The following is a 16,938-nucleotide window of genomic DNA, read 5'->3' on the forward strand; positions in this document are numbered from 1 at the left end:
TCGCGGTAGTGTCGCTGGCCCGCTCACATGCATATGCGCATATATGACGACGTCACATGCATATTAACATTATTAGAACAAGCAGACAATCGGGAACTGCGGCTCTGCTGACGTGCGTGGGCACAAGCAAATAAAGCGAGCGACAATCTAGCACCAGTGTAAAACCTTTAGCCCGAACTAGAGCTACGAACGATGAATGTTCAACTCGGAACCAGCGTCCGTGGTCGCCGATGCACGGCGAGATACTCGCATTGAAAATAAAAGGAAAAGAGAATAAAGCGCTACAAAGCGTGTAAAATGTACTATTCGCTCTGAGATACTAAAACAATTGGTTTCTTGCGGACCGACCCGCCGATTTAGATCGGCGCTCAGAGAACGAGAACCCCTTCGATCTTGTACCAACATACAGGCTCGCCACGCAGTCCTCGCGTGCGTAGCAGCTACGCTTGTTAAGGCTCCCGTTTCAACGTCCGCGCCCTTTCAATCGCTGCAAGCGTCTACACACCTCTTTTTCTTTTTCTCCCGCGCCAACCATCTCCGTCTTTTATCTACACGTTCAATCACGCACAAGCGCGTGCTTTACGCAAAGCTTGAACGTGCGCCAAGAGCACCTATAACAAGACTAAGAAATAAAGAAAAGCTTGTCGCTTCCTCATTCGATTCGCTTTTAATTTGTGTCGTCCGCTCGCCTTGTTTTGTTTTGCGTTTACCGCTTTGTCGTTTTTCTCTTTGCGCTGCTCGCTTGCAAGCGTATCGTCGTCACCTGCGGCGCAGCAACCGCGGAGCACGCTATCCGCCGCTGTGGAATGCCTTCGTATTCCTCCATCAGCGCACCCGGAAAGAAGCACTGATTTACACGCACGGATTCAATTCGCGGTGGCCCCTCGATATACAGGCACAAATAATCACAACGCACCGCACCTGCGCCGGTGGAGGGCTGCATCACGGCGCGGCGTACGTATACCGGCGGCAGCGTACGCAAGATTTATCCTATGCACATCCCTTACCACATCAAGGAAACTACACAAGTACAAAAACAAAAAAACAATTGTTCTTTCAGTCATACCTAAACTAGTACATTAATTAGTAATTATATTGCTGAACTATCCACAACTGGAAACTTTCTCTCCAGCATATGAGCAACGCGACTGCATACAGGCTGTGCGATTACTTTCCCGTGCCTAGATCAGAATTTGAGGTCTCGAACCAGCGTATAGCAAATGGGATATATGATACGTTGGACATTACAGAGTTAAAGCTGCACTTAATCGTACCGGCGCTTCTTCCTCGATCGTGCCTACCACTCGTCCGGTATAGGCATTTCCTACCAATCCTGCTTGAAAGGTGCGAGGACTCGCCGTTCACGAAAACGTGCCCCGTCGGGGAGTCAGCTTCCCGCGGGAGTAAGTCTTGGCCGAGACCTTATCGCACTGGTTACTCCTCACGCGGGCTGCTCGGCGGTTGTATACGTACAGGAAGAAAAGCTGGACCGTTTTATTGCGAGAACAATGATAGCGACACTCCTGGTGTTTTCCTGCAGCATCATCGTGATGTTCCGTAGGGCGATAACGACGGCGCCGCGCCGCGTGCTGCCTGTGCGAGTAAAAGCGTGCTAGGGTGAGCCGGCGATCGCGGCTCGATCTCACGCACGCAAGCAAGGAAAGCAGGGATGGAAGCGTGCCGTCTTCCGTCGCGCGCAAGGATCCGCGGGGAAGGTAGGGAGCGGGGGGCGCGTTCTACTCCGGGCGGCCCGGGGGCGGCCGGGAGCCTTCCCCGGAAAGCTGTATCTTGAAAGCCATCTGCGACAGGGACAGAGTCCGCCGCACGCTTTGTTTTCGCGGCTTAGTTCGCGTTAATTCGAGACGCAGCACGAAGGTCAATCCGCTCGCTGCTGCTGCCACGCTTCCTCACTCGAGCGTTTTGTCAGCGAGTTTCCGCGGTCATCGAGCGAGATGTGCTCATGTTTGCCTGTGCGCGCCCGACACCGTGTTTGTTCATTCAGGTAGTATGCCTATGTTTACAAGTTTATAAGGTCGATAAAACTACTATCCTTGCTTCGTATAGCTAGCTGTGCACTAACCTGATATCTCAATAGATGCTTCGCCTTTCGGGAGAAAATGCTACTTTTTTTCTTGATAACAAGCCAAGGAGAGCCCGACAACGTCTCTTAAGATGCTGCAGTGCTGTAGTTTATGGCCTCGTTGGACCGCTCAGACAGCGACAAATCGTTGCTCGCTATTGCGCACTGAGAGAAATACCGCGAATCTGCGCGTTTACTCGGCGCCTTGCGAGTGCCCTAAACAACGAACATTACCGTGGAAGTTGTCACGACTAAATGTGCGAGATACTTCAAACACAAGTGGGAGCTCGTATAACCCACTACTCGGAAGAGGTGATGAAATATTTGCCTTTCCTTGAGCATAAGTATTCAACGGGGAAAAATTTTTGAATGTTTCGAGTGCGTTGCTTAATGATATATAAGAAACTCGATAAGTGCTTACTTTTTTCCCAATTTATGGCACTTGTACTCACTACGCAAGGTCGACCAGAGAGACGCAGGTGAGAGGAAACAAAGAGATAAAAGAAATATGGAAGTAGCAATAAGGTACCAATGAAAATGTATCACTCAAAAGGAAGACAGGCGCCGCCGCTGACACGCTGCATTTCGCTAGCGGTCCCTCCTCCTCTATTTGTTCGGATTCTGCGCCGCTTGAAGCATATTGGCCACTTTCTTTTTGGATTGCCTAAAAATGACCTTTTGTCATGGGCAGCTGAAAATGGCAAGCGGTTTTCTTTCTTTCTTTCTTTCTTTCTTTCTTTCTTTCTTTCTTTCTTTCTTTCTTTCTTTCTTTCTTTCTTTCTTTCTTTCTTTCTTTCTTTCTTTCTTTCTTTCTTTCTTTCTTTCTCTTTATAAGGGGTCGTCTGTTGTTGTCAGAGTTAGATTTGACGAGCTACTAGTTAATCAGTTCCTGGCGTCAGTTTCGTTATAATGGCATACAAATATCCAGTGCTGATATCACGAGTTAATCGGTGGCGTAGTCCAGTGTCACAGGCGCTTATGTAAATTAGAACCCTCCTTTTTTTTTTAAGCAAAGCTTTCTTTGCCTAACCCTCCCCTACCTCCCAATCCCTTCTGGAGGTGGATGGGGAGTTCCTTTACGTAAGTACGTACGTAACGTTCCTCACCGAATGAACGACTTATTCCTCCATGTATGCTAACAATAAAGCAATGAGAGGGACGCACCCATGTTAAAAATCATGATAATAAATTCTGATATAAAACCTATACATATAATGTCAGCTCATAGGTATCTAGAACACTTAGATCTCTTAATGAAATAACGTATAATATTCGAAAGCTCGTTTTATTTTTTATTTCTTATTTTTTACATTTCTTATATTTTGTCTACTCCATTCTTAGTCTAGTGCGAATGTGCCACTGGACAAGCAAGCTACCGTCCTTGGCCGGTCGCCCAGAGTGTCACTATGGAAAAAAAGGAGGATATAAACCTTAAGTATAGATGTGTGTTGTTTTTATGCACCTATTATCAACAACATTCGTTCGACAAGCATCGTACACCACCTTCGTCCTCCTGACATGGAGAGCTACAACACAAAGCTAACAGCTACAGACAACAAAACCATGCGCGTGTTATTAGCTTTACCTCTCAAACTCAAACAAGCTTCGCGTGATTTAGATCCCAACATTGCGTTGATTCTGCATGATTTTTACCCAAGTATCGGCTGCCTTGCTTAAATAATAATAATAATAATATTAATAATAATAATAATAATAATAATAATAATAAAGGAGGACGGCCTGATATCATGATAAATGCGCTTGTCTAGCATGGAGAAGACCACCATCACCACCACCACCACCAAGACCCAGGATCGAATTCTCGCGAAACCGCTTATTCTCTTCAAGCCCTGCGGGCGGCATCGGTTACGTTCAACGCTGATATCAGCTTGATCCGGCGAAAAAAAAACAATTCTCATTATTTATATAAGCGCTCATAAAACAGATTATCTGCATTTCATGTGTGTCTAGTGTCTTAGTTCTTCACTTCCTCGTCCTTCGTACTACTTCTCAGCGCGATGCAACACCATGCCATAAAAGCTGTCCTCGTAGGAAACAGAAAAGCAGCGCCGCTTTGACACGTCTCGCCAGGCTCATTTTCCCGTCCCGAGGATAGAATTCCACACGAGCTACTTAGTCAAAAATGTTTTCCTCGGCTGCTGAAATTTCTCTGCACTCTTCTTTTTTTTTTTAATTGACGTGTCGGTGGGGAAATCAAGATGTCGTACCATCACTTTTAATTATGTTACGGGTCATACCATGCCAAATTAACCAACGTTTTTCCAACCATCACAGGTGTAGTCGAAAAAACTTCCACATGTTTGCTGAAGCTATTAACTCGTTCTCCACGTTAATTTACCTTCCAAAAAAATGTTCTAGCATTCTTGCGAAAATGTATTGTTCTTGCCCAGCTGAGCCAGAAGGCACCAGTCAACAATTTTTTTTTTCACGGGCACAATAAAATTTCGGAGCTTTACGTGCCAAAACCACGATCTGACTATGAGGCGCGCCGTAGTGGGGGACTCCGGGTTAACTATGACTACCTGGCGTTTTTTAACGTGCACCTAAATCTAAGTACACGGATGTTTTTGCATTTCACCCCCATCGAAATGCGGCCGCCGCGGCCGATATATTCAAAGGCATGTTGTATGACCCAGACATTCGGATAGTGCATATGGCAAGACAATGAGGAGGTGCGACTACCATAAAAGTATCACTAAAAGTTAAAAAATAATAATTAACTTCATTATTTAAAAAGTATGTCATACTTTTGCCCGAAAGGCGAAACATTCATTTTGATAGCAAATTAGTAGACAACTATAACAACTAAATAACAAGCATGATGTCACGCGTACACAAGCAAATGTGAACACATCTCACTCGATGACCGCAGAAGCTCGCTGTCAAAACACTGGAATGAGGAAGTGCGGCAGCAGCAGCAAGCGAACTGGCCTTCGTGCTGCCTCTCGCTTCAACGCGAACTAAGCGGCGAGAACACATCGAATACGATGCTATCAGCACTTGGCACGCACTGTCGCCATCGTAAATCGCTTTCAAGACAGGGTACCGCGCGGCCCCGCGATACGCAGCTGCCACCGGATTAGTAGTTACATGAAAGCGAATGAAAAAACAACTTTCATCCACTGTCATTTCCAGTAAGTTATCATTTCTTTAATTCAATTAATAAGTACAAGTACTTTAGCCTATGCTGTCCGTTTTATATTTGTTTGTTGGCTTCTTATGATATGACTGATAAAAATCGGGTCCCTCGGTTTCCTTTTTTTTCTCCTTCATTAAATGGTGAGGGCCTCGAATCCGGCAGCATTGAGCAGCCTGTGCGGGTTGAGCAGCCTGTGCGGGTTGAGCAGCCTGTGCGGGTTGAGCAGCCTGTGCGGGTTGAGCAGCCTGTGCGGGTTGAGCAGCCTGTGCGGGTTGAGCAGCCTGTGCGGGTTGAGCAGCCTGTGCGGGTTGAGCAGCCTGTGCGGGTTGAGCAGCCTGTGCGGGTTGAGCAGCCTGTGCGGGTTGAGCAGCCTGTGCGGGTTGAGCAGCCTGTGCGGGTTGAGCAGCCTGTGCGGGTTTATTGACCAGTTGCTGTCAGCCAAAAAGTTTACGTAGATGTGACGCTTGCGGCAGAAAGGATGTTCCACATCCGCCGCCAATGCTTGTGAGTGGTGGCGCTGGCTAACACTCCCAGGGCTAGTTCCAGTAGATAAACATAGATACCCCGGAAAGTGGACGGGAAAACGGCTCCACGGTAGCTCAATTGGTAAGAATATCGCACGCGTAATGCGAAGGCGTGGGTTCGTATGCCACCTGCGGCCAGTTGTTTTGTCATCGACTTTCATTTTCATAAGTTTACCATTTCCTTACTTCAATTAATAAGTACACGTACCTATCCCCTTTGCTGTCCTTGGTGTTTTTGTTAGTTGGCTTTTAATGATATGACTAATAAAAATTAGGCCCCATCGGTTTCCTGTCTATTTTATTTATCTTTTATTTATTTACCTGATTGCCACACGCAGCCGCCACCGGTGTAGAACCCTCCTCTCCCCCCACCCAGTGCGTTACACGCAACGCAAGACGGCGCACTACTTCACCGTTTTCCTCCCTTGCACGCGCGATTGAGCCACCATCGTAGGCTCACCTCGCACGTTTTCACTGACATGCAGCACGCGGCGCGCGGCGACGATGTTATCGCACTTAAGACTTTATAGGAACATCACGGCGAGGACGCCGAATATGAGCCTGGAGTGTCCATATATTTGCTATCGCAATACTAAGAAATGGACCCGCACTATACTTGCGCATCGCATAATGCGTCATAGCTCAGTCTTTGTCGTCCTCTGTTCGGATCAAGATGTGAGCCAGGCGCGCTTGTTCGCTACCGGACACCTGCATTCCAAGCACGAAAGTCCACCGCCGGCGTGAGTATCTGCACCATGAGCACAGCGTCGATGTTTCAACCGCGCAATGCCCCGCGGAAAGGCAAGACATTCAAAGATTACTAAATGAGAAAACGAGGAAAACGAGTCTCTTGTTTTATTCTCTCTCTACCTTGATCTGGGATCCTATAACGTAAAACTATTCTAGTCTGTTTTTATTGCAATCTCCTGACTTGAAATTCACTCCACCGCCCACGCAAGCATAGAGCGGTGATCCGCAGCGTTGTCTAAATCGCACAATCAAACGACCTCCTCGTTTATAGGAGGTCACAGTTGTTCGTTTTCAAAGCGAATAGTATTGTCTGCTTTGACAGGTTTCTCTTATCTAATTAGCTGACAAAGGGCGAGGACCGCACAGAAGTGGAGACGCTTTTTCGGCTGGTCTAAAAACGTGCTGGCATGCAGTGGAAGGCTAAAAATGCCGCTAAAATGGGTCCTCAGCGAAGAAGAGTTGGCAGAACGATGTTGTATAAGTGCCGAAAGGCCTCGACAACGTTACACTACCACCTTAAAAATGTGTATTATACGCAAATGACTCTCCAGCAGCTCCACGTCACCAGTTTCATCCACATAAAATCACTAACTCAAAGCCTTTTCTTTTACCCGCTCCAAACGCTGATTTTGTTGGCCTCGAGGAAGCACGCGCGGTGCAACAACTGAACGGCCTGTACCGATCGAGCGAGTAAACACCCGCTGTTCGCGTTCTCGTGCCGCAACCTGGCCGTTCAAGACGGCGACGGTGTACGTAGCCTCGATGCGAAGTTGTTCGCCCACGCGCCGCGAGCGGTCGTCACCTTCCGTGGCTTTTATAGTTCCGAGCACTTCAAGGCGACCAAGCACCGCCAATAGACGGCGGGCGTCCAATCGACTTCTCGAGGGCAACAGCCTCCGGAAGTTTTAAAGTACTGTTATACTAAACACTAATTCGGCCACAGATGCTGCAGCACTATGGAATCCTCCCTAAAACACGTTAATTGACGTTTTGGAAGCCGTATATAACCGATCGGCTCGATTTGATCTCGTGGATTATACACTCGAACTTCGAGCATCACCGTAATTAAATCTTCCCTCGGCCTTCCAGACCTGGAAATATAAAGAAATGTATCTGGCCTTTCTCTGTTTCAAATGGTTTTTCTTCCACAACCAAACACTTCGGCGTGAATTCATTCCAGTACCATTCGTTCTTGCCAAAGATGATGAAAGACCGAAGCACCTTGCCTCCTTTGTTGTTACCGCAAAGATAAGTCTTTCAAGACTGCCATCGCGAACTAATTTTATATTTACAATGCACCTGACTTTCCTGCTTGTTTACTGTTACAATGACCATATAAGCCACCCCTCTAAAACACCCTCTGGGCCCTGAGCGTATTCTAATAAATAAATAAATAAATAAATAAATAAATAAATAAATAAATAAATGCGTTTTGTCATGCTGTCCGAACATCGACTATCAACGATATGCTCTGCGTGCTATAATTAGTCACAACCCTTTAGACTACAAACCGTTCTCGGAAGCAAAGATCCTAGGACCAATGCAGGACCCCAATATATGCATGCACAAGGCCACCAAAACGTTACTGCGCTTATTCAAGGCAACTGGGCTGGACGAGTGCTTATATATATATATATATATATCCCCTCGCGTAGGGTAGCCAACCGGGTGCGACCTTGGCTAAAGCCTCTCTGACTTCCCTTCTGTAGCTCTCGCGTGCCGCTTAGGCGCGGCCTGCCCGTTATTCGCCCCGCGTACGGCACCTCGATTTTCTCCATTTTCCGGCAGCGAAAATGATTCTAGGACGGCAGACAATATCGCGCCAGCTCGAAAGAAATATGACAGATTCATCGGGTTTAATGTCCCAAAGGAACATCAGAACTACGACAGACGTCGTATATAGTGGGTGACCAGGGATCAATGTTCGCCTCATGTTCTAATCAGATCGTGGTTTTGCACGTAAAATCCCAGAATTCATTCATTTCTGTTGTTCTGGAATGTGCAACTGATAAAGCACACGAGAATTTTTGCATTCCGCCAGCATCATAATGCGTATACAGGGCGGTGACTTGAGCGAGTTGGAACAGTTTCGTTGTTCGTTTTTTACAGCAAAGCTGTATTTGGCTAGGTTCTGGTGAAACATGTGTCCGTCGGCAAGAGCCGTGTAGAATAGATATATATATATATATAAGTCGTCTAACTGTTTCCGCTTGATGTTATCAGTCGCGGCGGTCGCTTTCAATTTTGTCATCTTATCGACCATGTTATAACGCGCGTGACCTTCATGACCATGCATAAAACGTGGGATGGCGGCACTCCTTCGCTCTCAGTGGAGGGTCCAAAAGCATAATAAAACGCAGTCGTGTACCCACCAATCGTCCACCTAGACGTAGACGTAGACCTAGCGGGCCCCGACGGCAAGTATAGATTGTATCCTTCCTGTCGGAACGGTTTGGAATTGAGTGCTACACGGACCTCAACGTGCCTACCACGCGTCACCGGTCGTGTATAGACTTAACCTTTGGCAAGAACGTGTCTAGCATAACTGTACAACCGATCGCGGTGTACCACAGCGACCCCAAAGCTACGGTCACTGTGGTAACGAATGTGACTAAATAAAGATGATAACAATCACGAAGTTAATTGTATGTGTCTTTATTCAATCAATATAGCAATAACCATATAAATCAATAGAGTCAGTATTGTCATTCATCCCAATACAGCTTTGCTGGTTATTCTTCTTCACAGAGTGGAAGGGCACTATTTTTTTGTCGTTCTTGTTTTCTGCGTATATAGCGTACTGTTGTCCAATAAAACTGAGTTGGAAGACAGCGCTGTCCCCTCGGTAGCTTTTTTTTTTCTTTTTTTTTTTACGCAGTGCGCTGATCGCTTTCATGATTGATCAGAATGCGGTCAGGAATAGAGGCTAGCTCAGCCGCAGAACGCAACGCACAATGACTGAGCCACTGTGGCGACGTTCTCGAGAGAAAAGGTAATGAAGACAAATTAAAGGCACGGCGGTTGGCCAAGCAGGACGAAGAGAGGCAAGCTGCATATGCATAAGGAGGCATTCACACCGTCGATTAGCAAAGATCACGCTACCGACCGCGACTGGCGATCAAAGGGCGGCTCAGTGCGACCGATGGTCACACCGGCAAGCGCGACCTGCCCGTGGCCACATCGAAACGCCTCGCAATTGGCGCCGTTCACGTCTGTTCAAGTGGCGCCATCGCCACGTAAAATAGGCATCAATACATACAAGCGTCGTGTTCCTGCGCATGTGATTCATCCGGAGACGTTGCGACTGCAGTCGCGAAACTGGAAAATTGAGCAGTGAGCGAATGGACCATAAACGGCCATTCTTTTCGACCAAAGCGACCATTTGAGTCTTTTTGCGACCAACTTGGTTGCCGCGCGATCTCTCCGATTCATCGGTGTGAATAATCCCTTAGAGTGAGGGAGATCCAGCTGGTGATGAACAACAGGCAGAGACAACGAAAAATGTGTGTACCAGTCAGTCAATTCAGTCGCTCTGGCCAATGTTGCTTAGAAACGATAGCATCTACCTTGTGGCTTCGCATCGTCGACAAATGCAGATGTCAAACGGAAAAAACACGGAGTGGTAGGCCAGAGGGTGACGCTCTCGCACCGAATCGGCGATACGGAACACACTCGTTGTGACGTTTGTAGCTTCATCGTATAACGGCGTACAGCGCAAAGTAAGGTTCAGTGGAATAAATACACAATGGGTATTACATCAATGACCAAGCTTTAATGTTGATAATGTTCGCCCCTGTAACCATCGGAAAAATCGGTGCGGCCAACTACCCCGTACTCCTGTACAAGCCTCGTGACAATTGAGTTTGCTGTGCGATGACCTCATGACGTCTAACTGCACGTTAACACAGTATGCATCGAGCACACAGCGCGAAAGAATGGTCTCACACACGGACAGTAAGGGCCAATCTGGAGTGATGAATGTCAATTCCACTGTCGCATTATTCCAATTCCGCACTACCTTCATGACGTCTTATCGGCTCTCATTCTGAAAGAGCAGACGTTGCGTAAACATGGGCCCAGTACTAATCACCAATTTCCAATCAAAATGTGTCAGTAGCAAACTGAACAAAAGTTCCACGATTCTACCCAACTGTAGTGCGACACACACAAAAAAGAATAGTAATAATAAAATACTGAAATAAATGCCCACCCCCGCCAACAAATACCAAGAAGGACAACCTCTGGAGATGGTGCCTGGTGCTATTTCTGATCCGTGTTGTGCCATTTTATGCGAATCGGCGAAGCATACTTTGCAAGCATTTTCCACGAATATGCGCCCCCACAAAAGCAACCCAATTAAGAAATGTCGAGTTGGCCGCCGTCCAGCATCATAACTCCGCAACGCCAAGCACAAAAATTCCTCTCAAGTTTCACCGTTTACCTTACCTCCCGCTTTTAATGGCCTCGAGTGGAGGAAGGTGTGGGTCAATATAGCCACCTGTGTGCGCGCATGCGTGATTCATACAGTGAAAGGCAACGCGTTCCTTCATTTTCTCCTTTCCTCACTTTTGGCCTTCCTTGTTCTAGCAGACGACTATAGGAATTCTGATATGCCTGCACGGGTCACCGAACACGTGCAAATCGGGCACACGATCAACGCTGGCACATCGGAGGAAAACGTTCGCGCGGGCATTTTCTCAGTCGTGCATTCGGACGCCGCTAAATCGGGGACGAAACGCTGGCTGTAAAACGCACCAGCAAGAAAACGCGATTCAAGTCGCACATGTGGCCGACAGCGCGTGTTGTTGCGTTTTGCACCCGCGGTGTGCTACACAACGGTAACGGGTCAATGACACAATTGCGCCTTCGTGGGTTACAGACACGTCGCAATATGACTAAGGGAGCAAGCACCCAGTGAATATAGTTAGCTTATGTAGAGGTGTAAGATCAGAATGACCTGCACCATATATGTATACAACGAGAATAGGACGAGCAATAGTACCGAATATTGCTTCTATTGCTATTTTGCGGACTGTCATCAGCGTGCTCATATACCGGATGTATTGCGAATGCACATAATTCATTCCTGTCGAATGGTACTGATATGTAAACAAAATCGCGCGCTTCAACCAACATCCTCGGTAGGAACATAGTGCTGCGATTCAAACCAGTTAAATATACCGTATAGCTCTCGCAGAAGGTCCAATATTCGCCCCTTCGCAGCACTTATAGTACCTGGAACGTGTTACTGCTTACTAACAGGCATGTCTATCCTCGAGGCCTACTTTTCAAACGCGCTGTCACACTAAGAGTATAACCGCCGGTGAAAATCGGCGCCTTCGGTAATTCCGTTACACATGCAGAACCTTGAAACGAGAGAGGCCCGCGCGCGTCGCCATAGCTCGCTTTGGCAAGAACGCGCGCCCTCGAAAGAACACTGAGTGTCGCCAATGTTTCCACAAGCTCGCCATATTCCTCTGGCCGAGCCCTCCACGACCTAATGAGCGAGGCAACGCGCAGGAGCCAGACGCGCGCCTGACGGCCAACGCGTGCTCCGTCGGCGGACTTACCCTTCCGTCGTCGGGAGTGCTGTCGAGTTTCGCAAGCAGTGGTACGTGCCGGTCAGTGATGACCTCCCAGTTGGTGGCGCGGCGGAAGAAGGGTCTGGCGCCCTCGAGGCACTGGGGCCGCGAGCTGCGGTGCTGCGGCTCGGAGGCGCCCGGCGGCGCGCGACACCGGTTGTTGGACGCCGAGTTGTTGGTGGCCGCCGAGAGGTCCGAGGCAGACCGGGTCGGCGGCACGCCGCCGGCCGCCGAGGAGGGCACGGGCGTTGCGGGGCCGCCGCGGCCCGCGCGGCCTCCGGCCCTGCGCTGAATCGCGCTCTGCGTGCATCCCATTCTTGCGGCACACCTCACGAACGCTCATCCTGCCGGACACGGGACACTCCGGCGTCGACGACGTCGTCGCGCCGGGCGCCGCGCGGCGCCCGGCACACACAAATGGGCGGCACCACTGCCGTGCTGATGCTCCGCTCTAGCTGCTCCGACGCACGAAAAATAGAAGAAGAAAGAAACGAAAAGGAAAGCACTAACGTCGAGAAGCACAGGCCCCAAGCGACGGCACACGACACGCTGAAAGCCGAGGATCCGTAGGCGTGGGTTAAGTGACAGCGCTCGCGCGTTCCCCTGTTGGCTACCGATCCTTTAACGCTGCGACGATGCGATGCTGTCCCCACTTGCCTTGCCTGCTCGTCCAGATAACGGCTTCTTCGAGTGTCACGGAGAACAGGATGAAGAAAGGGGCAATTCGATAGGCGAATCGCCGCGGCAATCGCCGTTCCCACGGAGCGTCGCGGTTTTCATCCGAAGGTGGCCTCCAGAAGTCCGGCGGCGATGCGACTAGGTCGAAACTCTGCCAAATGGCCGTACTTGTGAGCGAACTGATTTTACGAAGTTTTGAGCTTCAGTACCTTATCACCAAACGATAAACTGGCTACGATGCGACCCAAGACTGCTACAATTATTTTTTCTCTTCAAGGTCACCGTGCTGGTGTCTCGTTGCGCCGACTGAACATCAAGATCACGCAGCGGTCACTGACGTAAGCTTACAGTAACGGCACTTGTTTGTTCGCTTGTGCTAGCACAGACACATTCACTTACGCACGAACAAAATTCAGATCTTCGTGATGGTTGACAGCTGCACGAAGCCGTGGCTCACTCCTAGCCGGCCAGCGGTTCGGACGAGTGGCAGAATTTGGACGCCGTCACATCGGAGACCCTCAGCTGCACTCTCAGGCTTAAGGACAGGCCACGCTGGCTTTCTGCTAAGCTGTGACGTGCCAATGAGCCTTCAGAAACCTTGATCGAAGTGGTGAACGGAGCCATCGAAATCCTTTAAGCGATGGTGCCTCGCACTGCGAAGACACTGGGCTTGTTTTGCGTTCCAGCACGTCCCGTCTGCTTCTGCGTCGCTGCGAGTGGCAGTTACGTCTCCGTATCCGTATGTAAGCCCGAGCGAAGCTAATGCCGCTGCTTGGCGAGCTCCTTCGTTATCGGGGATACGACGGGCACTCACAAGTTGACCGAGGAATCAAGCAAAAAAGAAACAATCCAGCAGCGCAGACGGCCGCGTTGGACAGCGGACGCCGCCGGCGCTCCGACACACGCTCGTCGTTTAAAAGCGGCACTCGTGAGGCAGTCGCGTTTTTGATTCTTGGCGCGCTCGCTACCACGCTAGCCGACTACGCGCAGCGTAGCTGTCTCGGCGGCGCCAAGCTTACAAGAAGAAAGCGTTGGTAAAAGCAAGGTCAGCAGGTGTCGTCTGCTCCGGCGGCTGCCGCGTGCAGGCACATCGGCGTCTCGGGCTCGGGTGCCCAGCAGGAACGAAGAGGGCGGTTCATGCTGCGCGGTTGTTCCTGCGGCGGCGACGATTCTCTCTAGCAGCCGTTGCACAGGCCCGGGGCGCTGACAAGTGCTGCTCCGTGGCCTTCCGCGAGGCGCGTTTGCGCCGCAGCGTCGGAAGCAGACGCTCGCAGCCAGCGCTCGCCAGCCGGCGGGAACCGCGCATCGCGACTAGCGCTACTTTTCGCCCCCTAGCCGCGACGGGCGCAACTGCGCGGATCGAAAAAACTTACGCGCGAGCTTCCCCGCGCTATCCCCGTTATGTCGCGCATACAGGCGTATGCACAGGTGCAAAAAGAAAACGTGAAGAACGGGAGCAGCACTTTCCAAGTGTTTCACGGTTGCTTTTATTCTACAGTAATACGCCGGGTGTTTTAAAGGGTCGCTTTCTTTTCCTTTTCTTTTTTTCGACTTTCCCACTGCTGATGCTGTGGCTGCTGCTGTCCGGCATACCGCGTCGAGGGGTGATTCAGGGCCTGTATATACATGGAATGAGGGTGGCCGTGACAAGGAACGAGGGTGTGACGTGACAAGGTAAGGAAACGCTGGATAAACGTAAGTTTAAACTACGCTACGGTGCGTTTTTGCTATTTATGAAAAATAAAATCATGCAAATATTTCTAGAGGACAACTTAGCAGGGCGTGCAGTAGCAGAGAGAGAGAGAGTTAACTTTAATGAGAACCAGCAGTTTAGTCGGCTGGGCCTAGGCAGAACCGCATTAATTAAATCGCAGCGCACGGTCTAGGCGACACAACGGAAGCGGTCGCAAGTCAAATCAACACTTCTGTGTCCGCCGCGATAGCTTTGCGGCTATGGCATTGCTCGAAGTTGAGGATTTGACCGAGGGAGCCGCATTTCGACGGAGTCGAAATAAAAGTGCTCGCACTCTTTGTTTTAGGGGCACGTTAAGCAACACCACGGTGCCAAAATGAATCCGAAGTGCACCACTACGGTCTGCCTCATAATTTGACTGGGGTTTCTGCACGTAGGGCCCCATAATCCAATTCAAGTTTAATGCTTCTGTCACGATGCGATGTGCCATGAGAGGCAATGACAATGCTCAACCCTCTCACAGGTTATGAAATATGGTGCAAAACAAAGCCTCAAGCAAACGACTCTCCCTTTGTGTTTTGTGTACTACGCCGACAAACAGCAGTGGTGCACGCAAGGTAACGTTTAACATCAACTCACCACTCTCGTGTTGCACAAAAAGTTGAAGAATAAACTTTCGCTGTCAACATCACCGCTAATTATCGTCAATCAAAGCTAACAGCACAGAAAGCTTCGCTTACATCGATTCCTACAGTGCGTGGGATCTCTATAATTTTTTTTCTGTTTTTTAAAAGGTCCAAAATTGTGAAAAATTGCCTGTGGCGGATAGCATAATTCTAACCCTTGATCTAAATTACTCGATGAGGCGACCATTAGTTCTACGAGAAATCAAAGTGCTTCATTAAATAGTTAGCATAATTATGCTAATCAAATTTTTAATTCATTACTTTACGGCACATATATAATCTACAAATTATAGCCGGTGAGCTCGCAAAGCATATCTACTTGAAACGAATTATCAGGACGGCGGCAGTTTGGAGATATTAACTTTCTGACTCTCCGACAAAATGCATTGGCGTTCCAGTGACTTCTTTTAGAAAACGCTGTTTTGTGCATTGAAGCACGAAAGTAACTGGAACCTTGGATCACAGTTTTCTCATACGAATTCAGTACCCTTCTTATTAGGTTCGAAAAATCGATAGTTAGTATTTCCTTATGTTGCTGGAGTGTGCGCGCAAAGGAAGAAGGCATGCAAGACATGCAAGACATATATTGCCGCTTCACCCGTTCGTAACTCAGCCGAAACCTCTCCCTTGCTCTTACAAACATAAGAGTTTATTATACTTGTTAAGCGATAATTAAAAATAGTAGAGTAAATTAAAGGTACTGAGGTTAACCAGAACTGAGCACGGCTCGTCGCCCAGAACTGGCGGAAGGGGAAAGGGGAGGGAACACTAAGAGAAGGTGAGAAACTCAATAGCTGATGAGCACCGAAGTCGTTGACGTATTGGAATTCTCAGTGCTGTATCACAGGCGGCCCAGTCCGGTTAACTTCAGGAATCGCAGCAGCCATCTAGTGGCCTTCTGTGTATGTCATATGCAAGACTATGGTCGTTATGAGATCTTGTTCAGAGAGAAAAGTGTCCTGTCTTGCTAGTTTAGAGCGATGCGCAGGGCAAACATTTCATATTCACACGAAGGGCAGTAGCAGCTAATCAACTGTCTATTCGCTACCACTGGTGTTACAATCTGTCCTATCGGTCAATACTACCAAGAATGAGTAAGCGTTGATGAATTCAACGCCGATGCGCGAGCAACTAAGCCTAATATCGCTTCACATCGGGGAAGACCAGGTAGCAGCTAGGCGCTCGTGGTTCGCGAACTTCTAACGTATCTTCCTGTTTTATTTGTTTTATTTTGAGATTTTATGTGCCAGAAAGCATTAAAGAGACACTAAAGGCAAATACTAAGTCGACGTGGACTGTTTAAATACCTTTCCAGAAACCTCGCAACGCTTGTTTCGTGCCAAGAAAATACTTAGTTTACGAGAAAGTTGTATCTGAGGGGTCCGAATATCTTTTCCGAAATTCAAATCTCCCGCCCCCAACCCGGAGAGTGGTGATGTTGCATACCTCAAGTCCCTCAATAATTATGCATACCCCATCACCGCTGCCGTCGGTGAGTAAAACGGCGCCCGACAGAAGGCGGCACCAAGCCGAGAGAGAGTGGCGGATTCGCCGCTGCAGCTGCTTTTTGGTCAAGTGGCGTAGACCGTTCAGGCATCCCGCGACATGACATGGAAGTTGGATTCTCTGCTACTTGCAGTTGGTGCAAGTTTTACGAGCCAGCAAAACCACTGCAGCACTACGCGATCAAGAAAGTACTGAAACGCGAAAGTGTGGGCGTGGCGGAGTCGAGCGAAAATGAAACCTTCGGAGCGCCCGCGTCGTTGTCAACGGTAATTTCAATCA

The 16,938-nt window shown here is 48.8% G+C and overlaps 1 protein-coding gene and 1 long non-coding RNA gene across 3 annotated transcripts in view; one reads left to right on the plus strand and one right to left on the minus strand.

Annotated features, from left to right (window-relative positions):
* The window catches only part of LOC135904083 (high affinity cAMP-specific and IBMX-insensitive 3',5'-cyclic phosphodiesterase 8B-like), a 333,636-nt gene extending 319,565 nt beyond the window's left edge, over positions 1–14,071 (minus strand). Inside the window, exon 1 of one of the 2 annotated variants that reach the window (XM_065434695.2) lies at positions 12,085–14,071. In XM_065434695.2, the coding sequence (XP_065290767.2) occupies positions 12,085–12,411 (327 nt within the window). In that variant the 5' untranslated portion in view covers positions 12,412–14,071. The remainder of the gene's footprint in view (positions 1–12,084) is intronic. The other variant, XM_065434680.2, reaches the window with a different exon arrangement.
* Positions 14,072–14,359: 288 nt separating this feature from the next.
* The window catches only part of LOC139054517 (uncharacterized), a 149,943-nt gene continuing 147,364 nt past the window's right edge, over positions 14,360–16,938 (plus strand). The window contains exon 1 of the long non-coding RNA XR_011511301.1: positions 14,360–14,448. This is a non-coding gene — a long non-coding RNA (uncharacterized lncRNA). The remainder of the gene's footprint in view (positions 14,449–16,938) is intronic.

This window comes from Dermacentor albipictus, chromosome 1, assembly GCF_038994185.2.
Source record: "Dermacentor albipictus isolate Rhodes 1998 colony chromosome 1, USDA_Dalb.pri_finalv2, whole genome shotgun sequence".
Taxonomy (NCBI): domain Eukaryota; kingdom Metazoa; phylum Arthropoda; class Arachnida; order Ixodida; family Ixodidae; genus Dermacentor; species Dermacentor albipictus.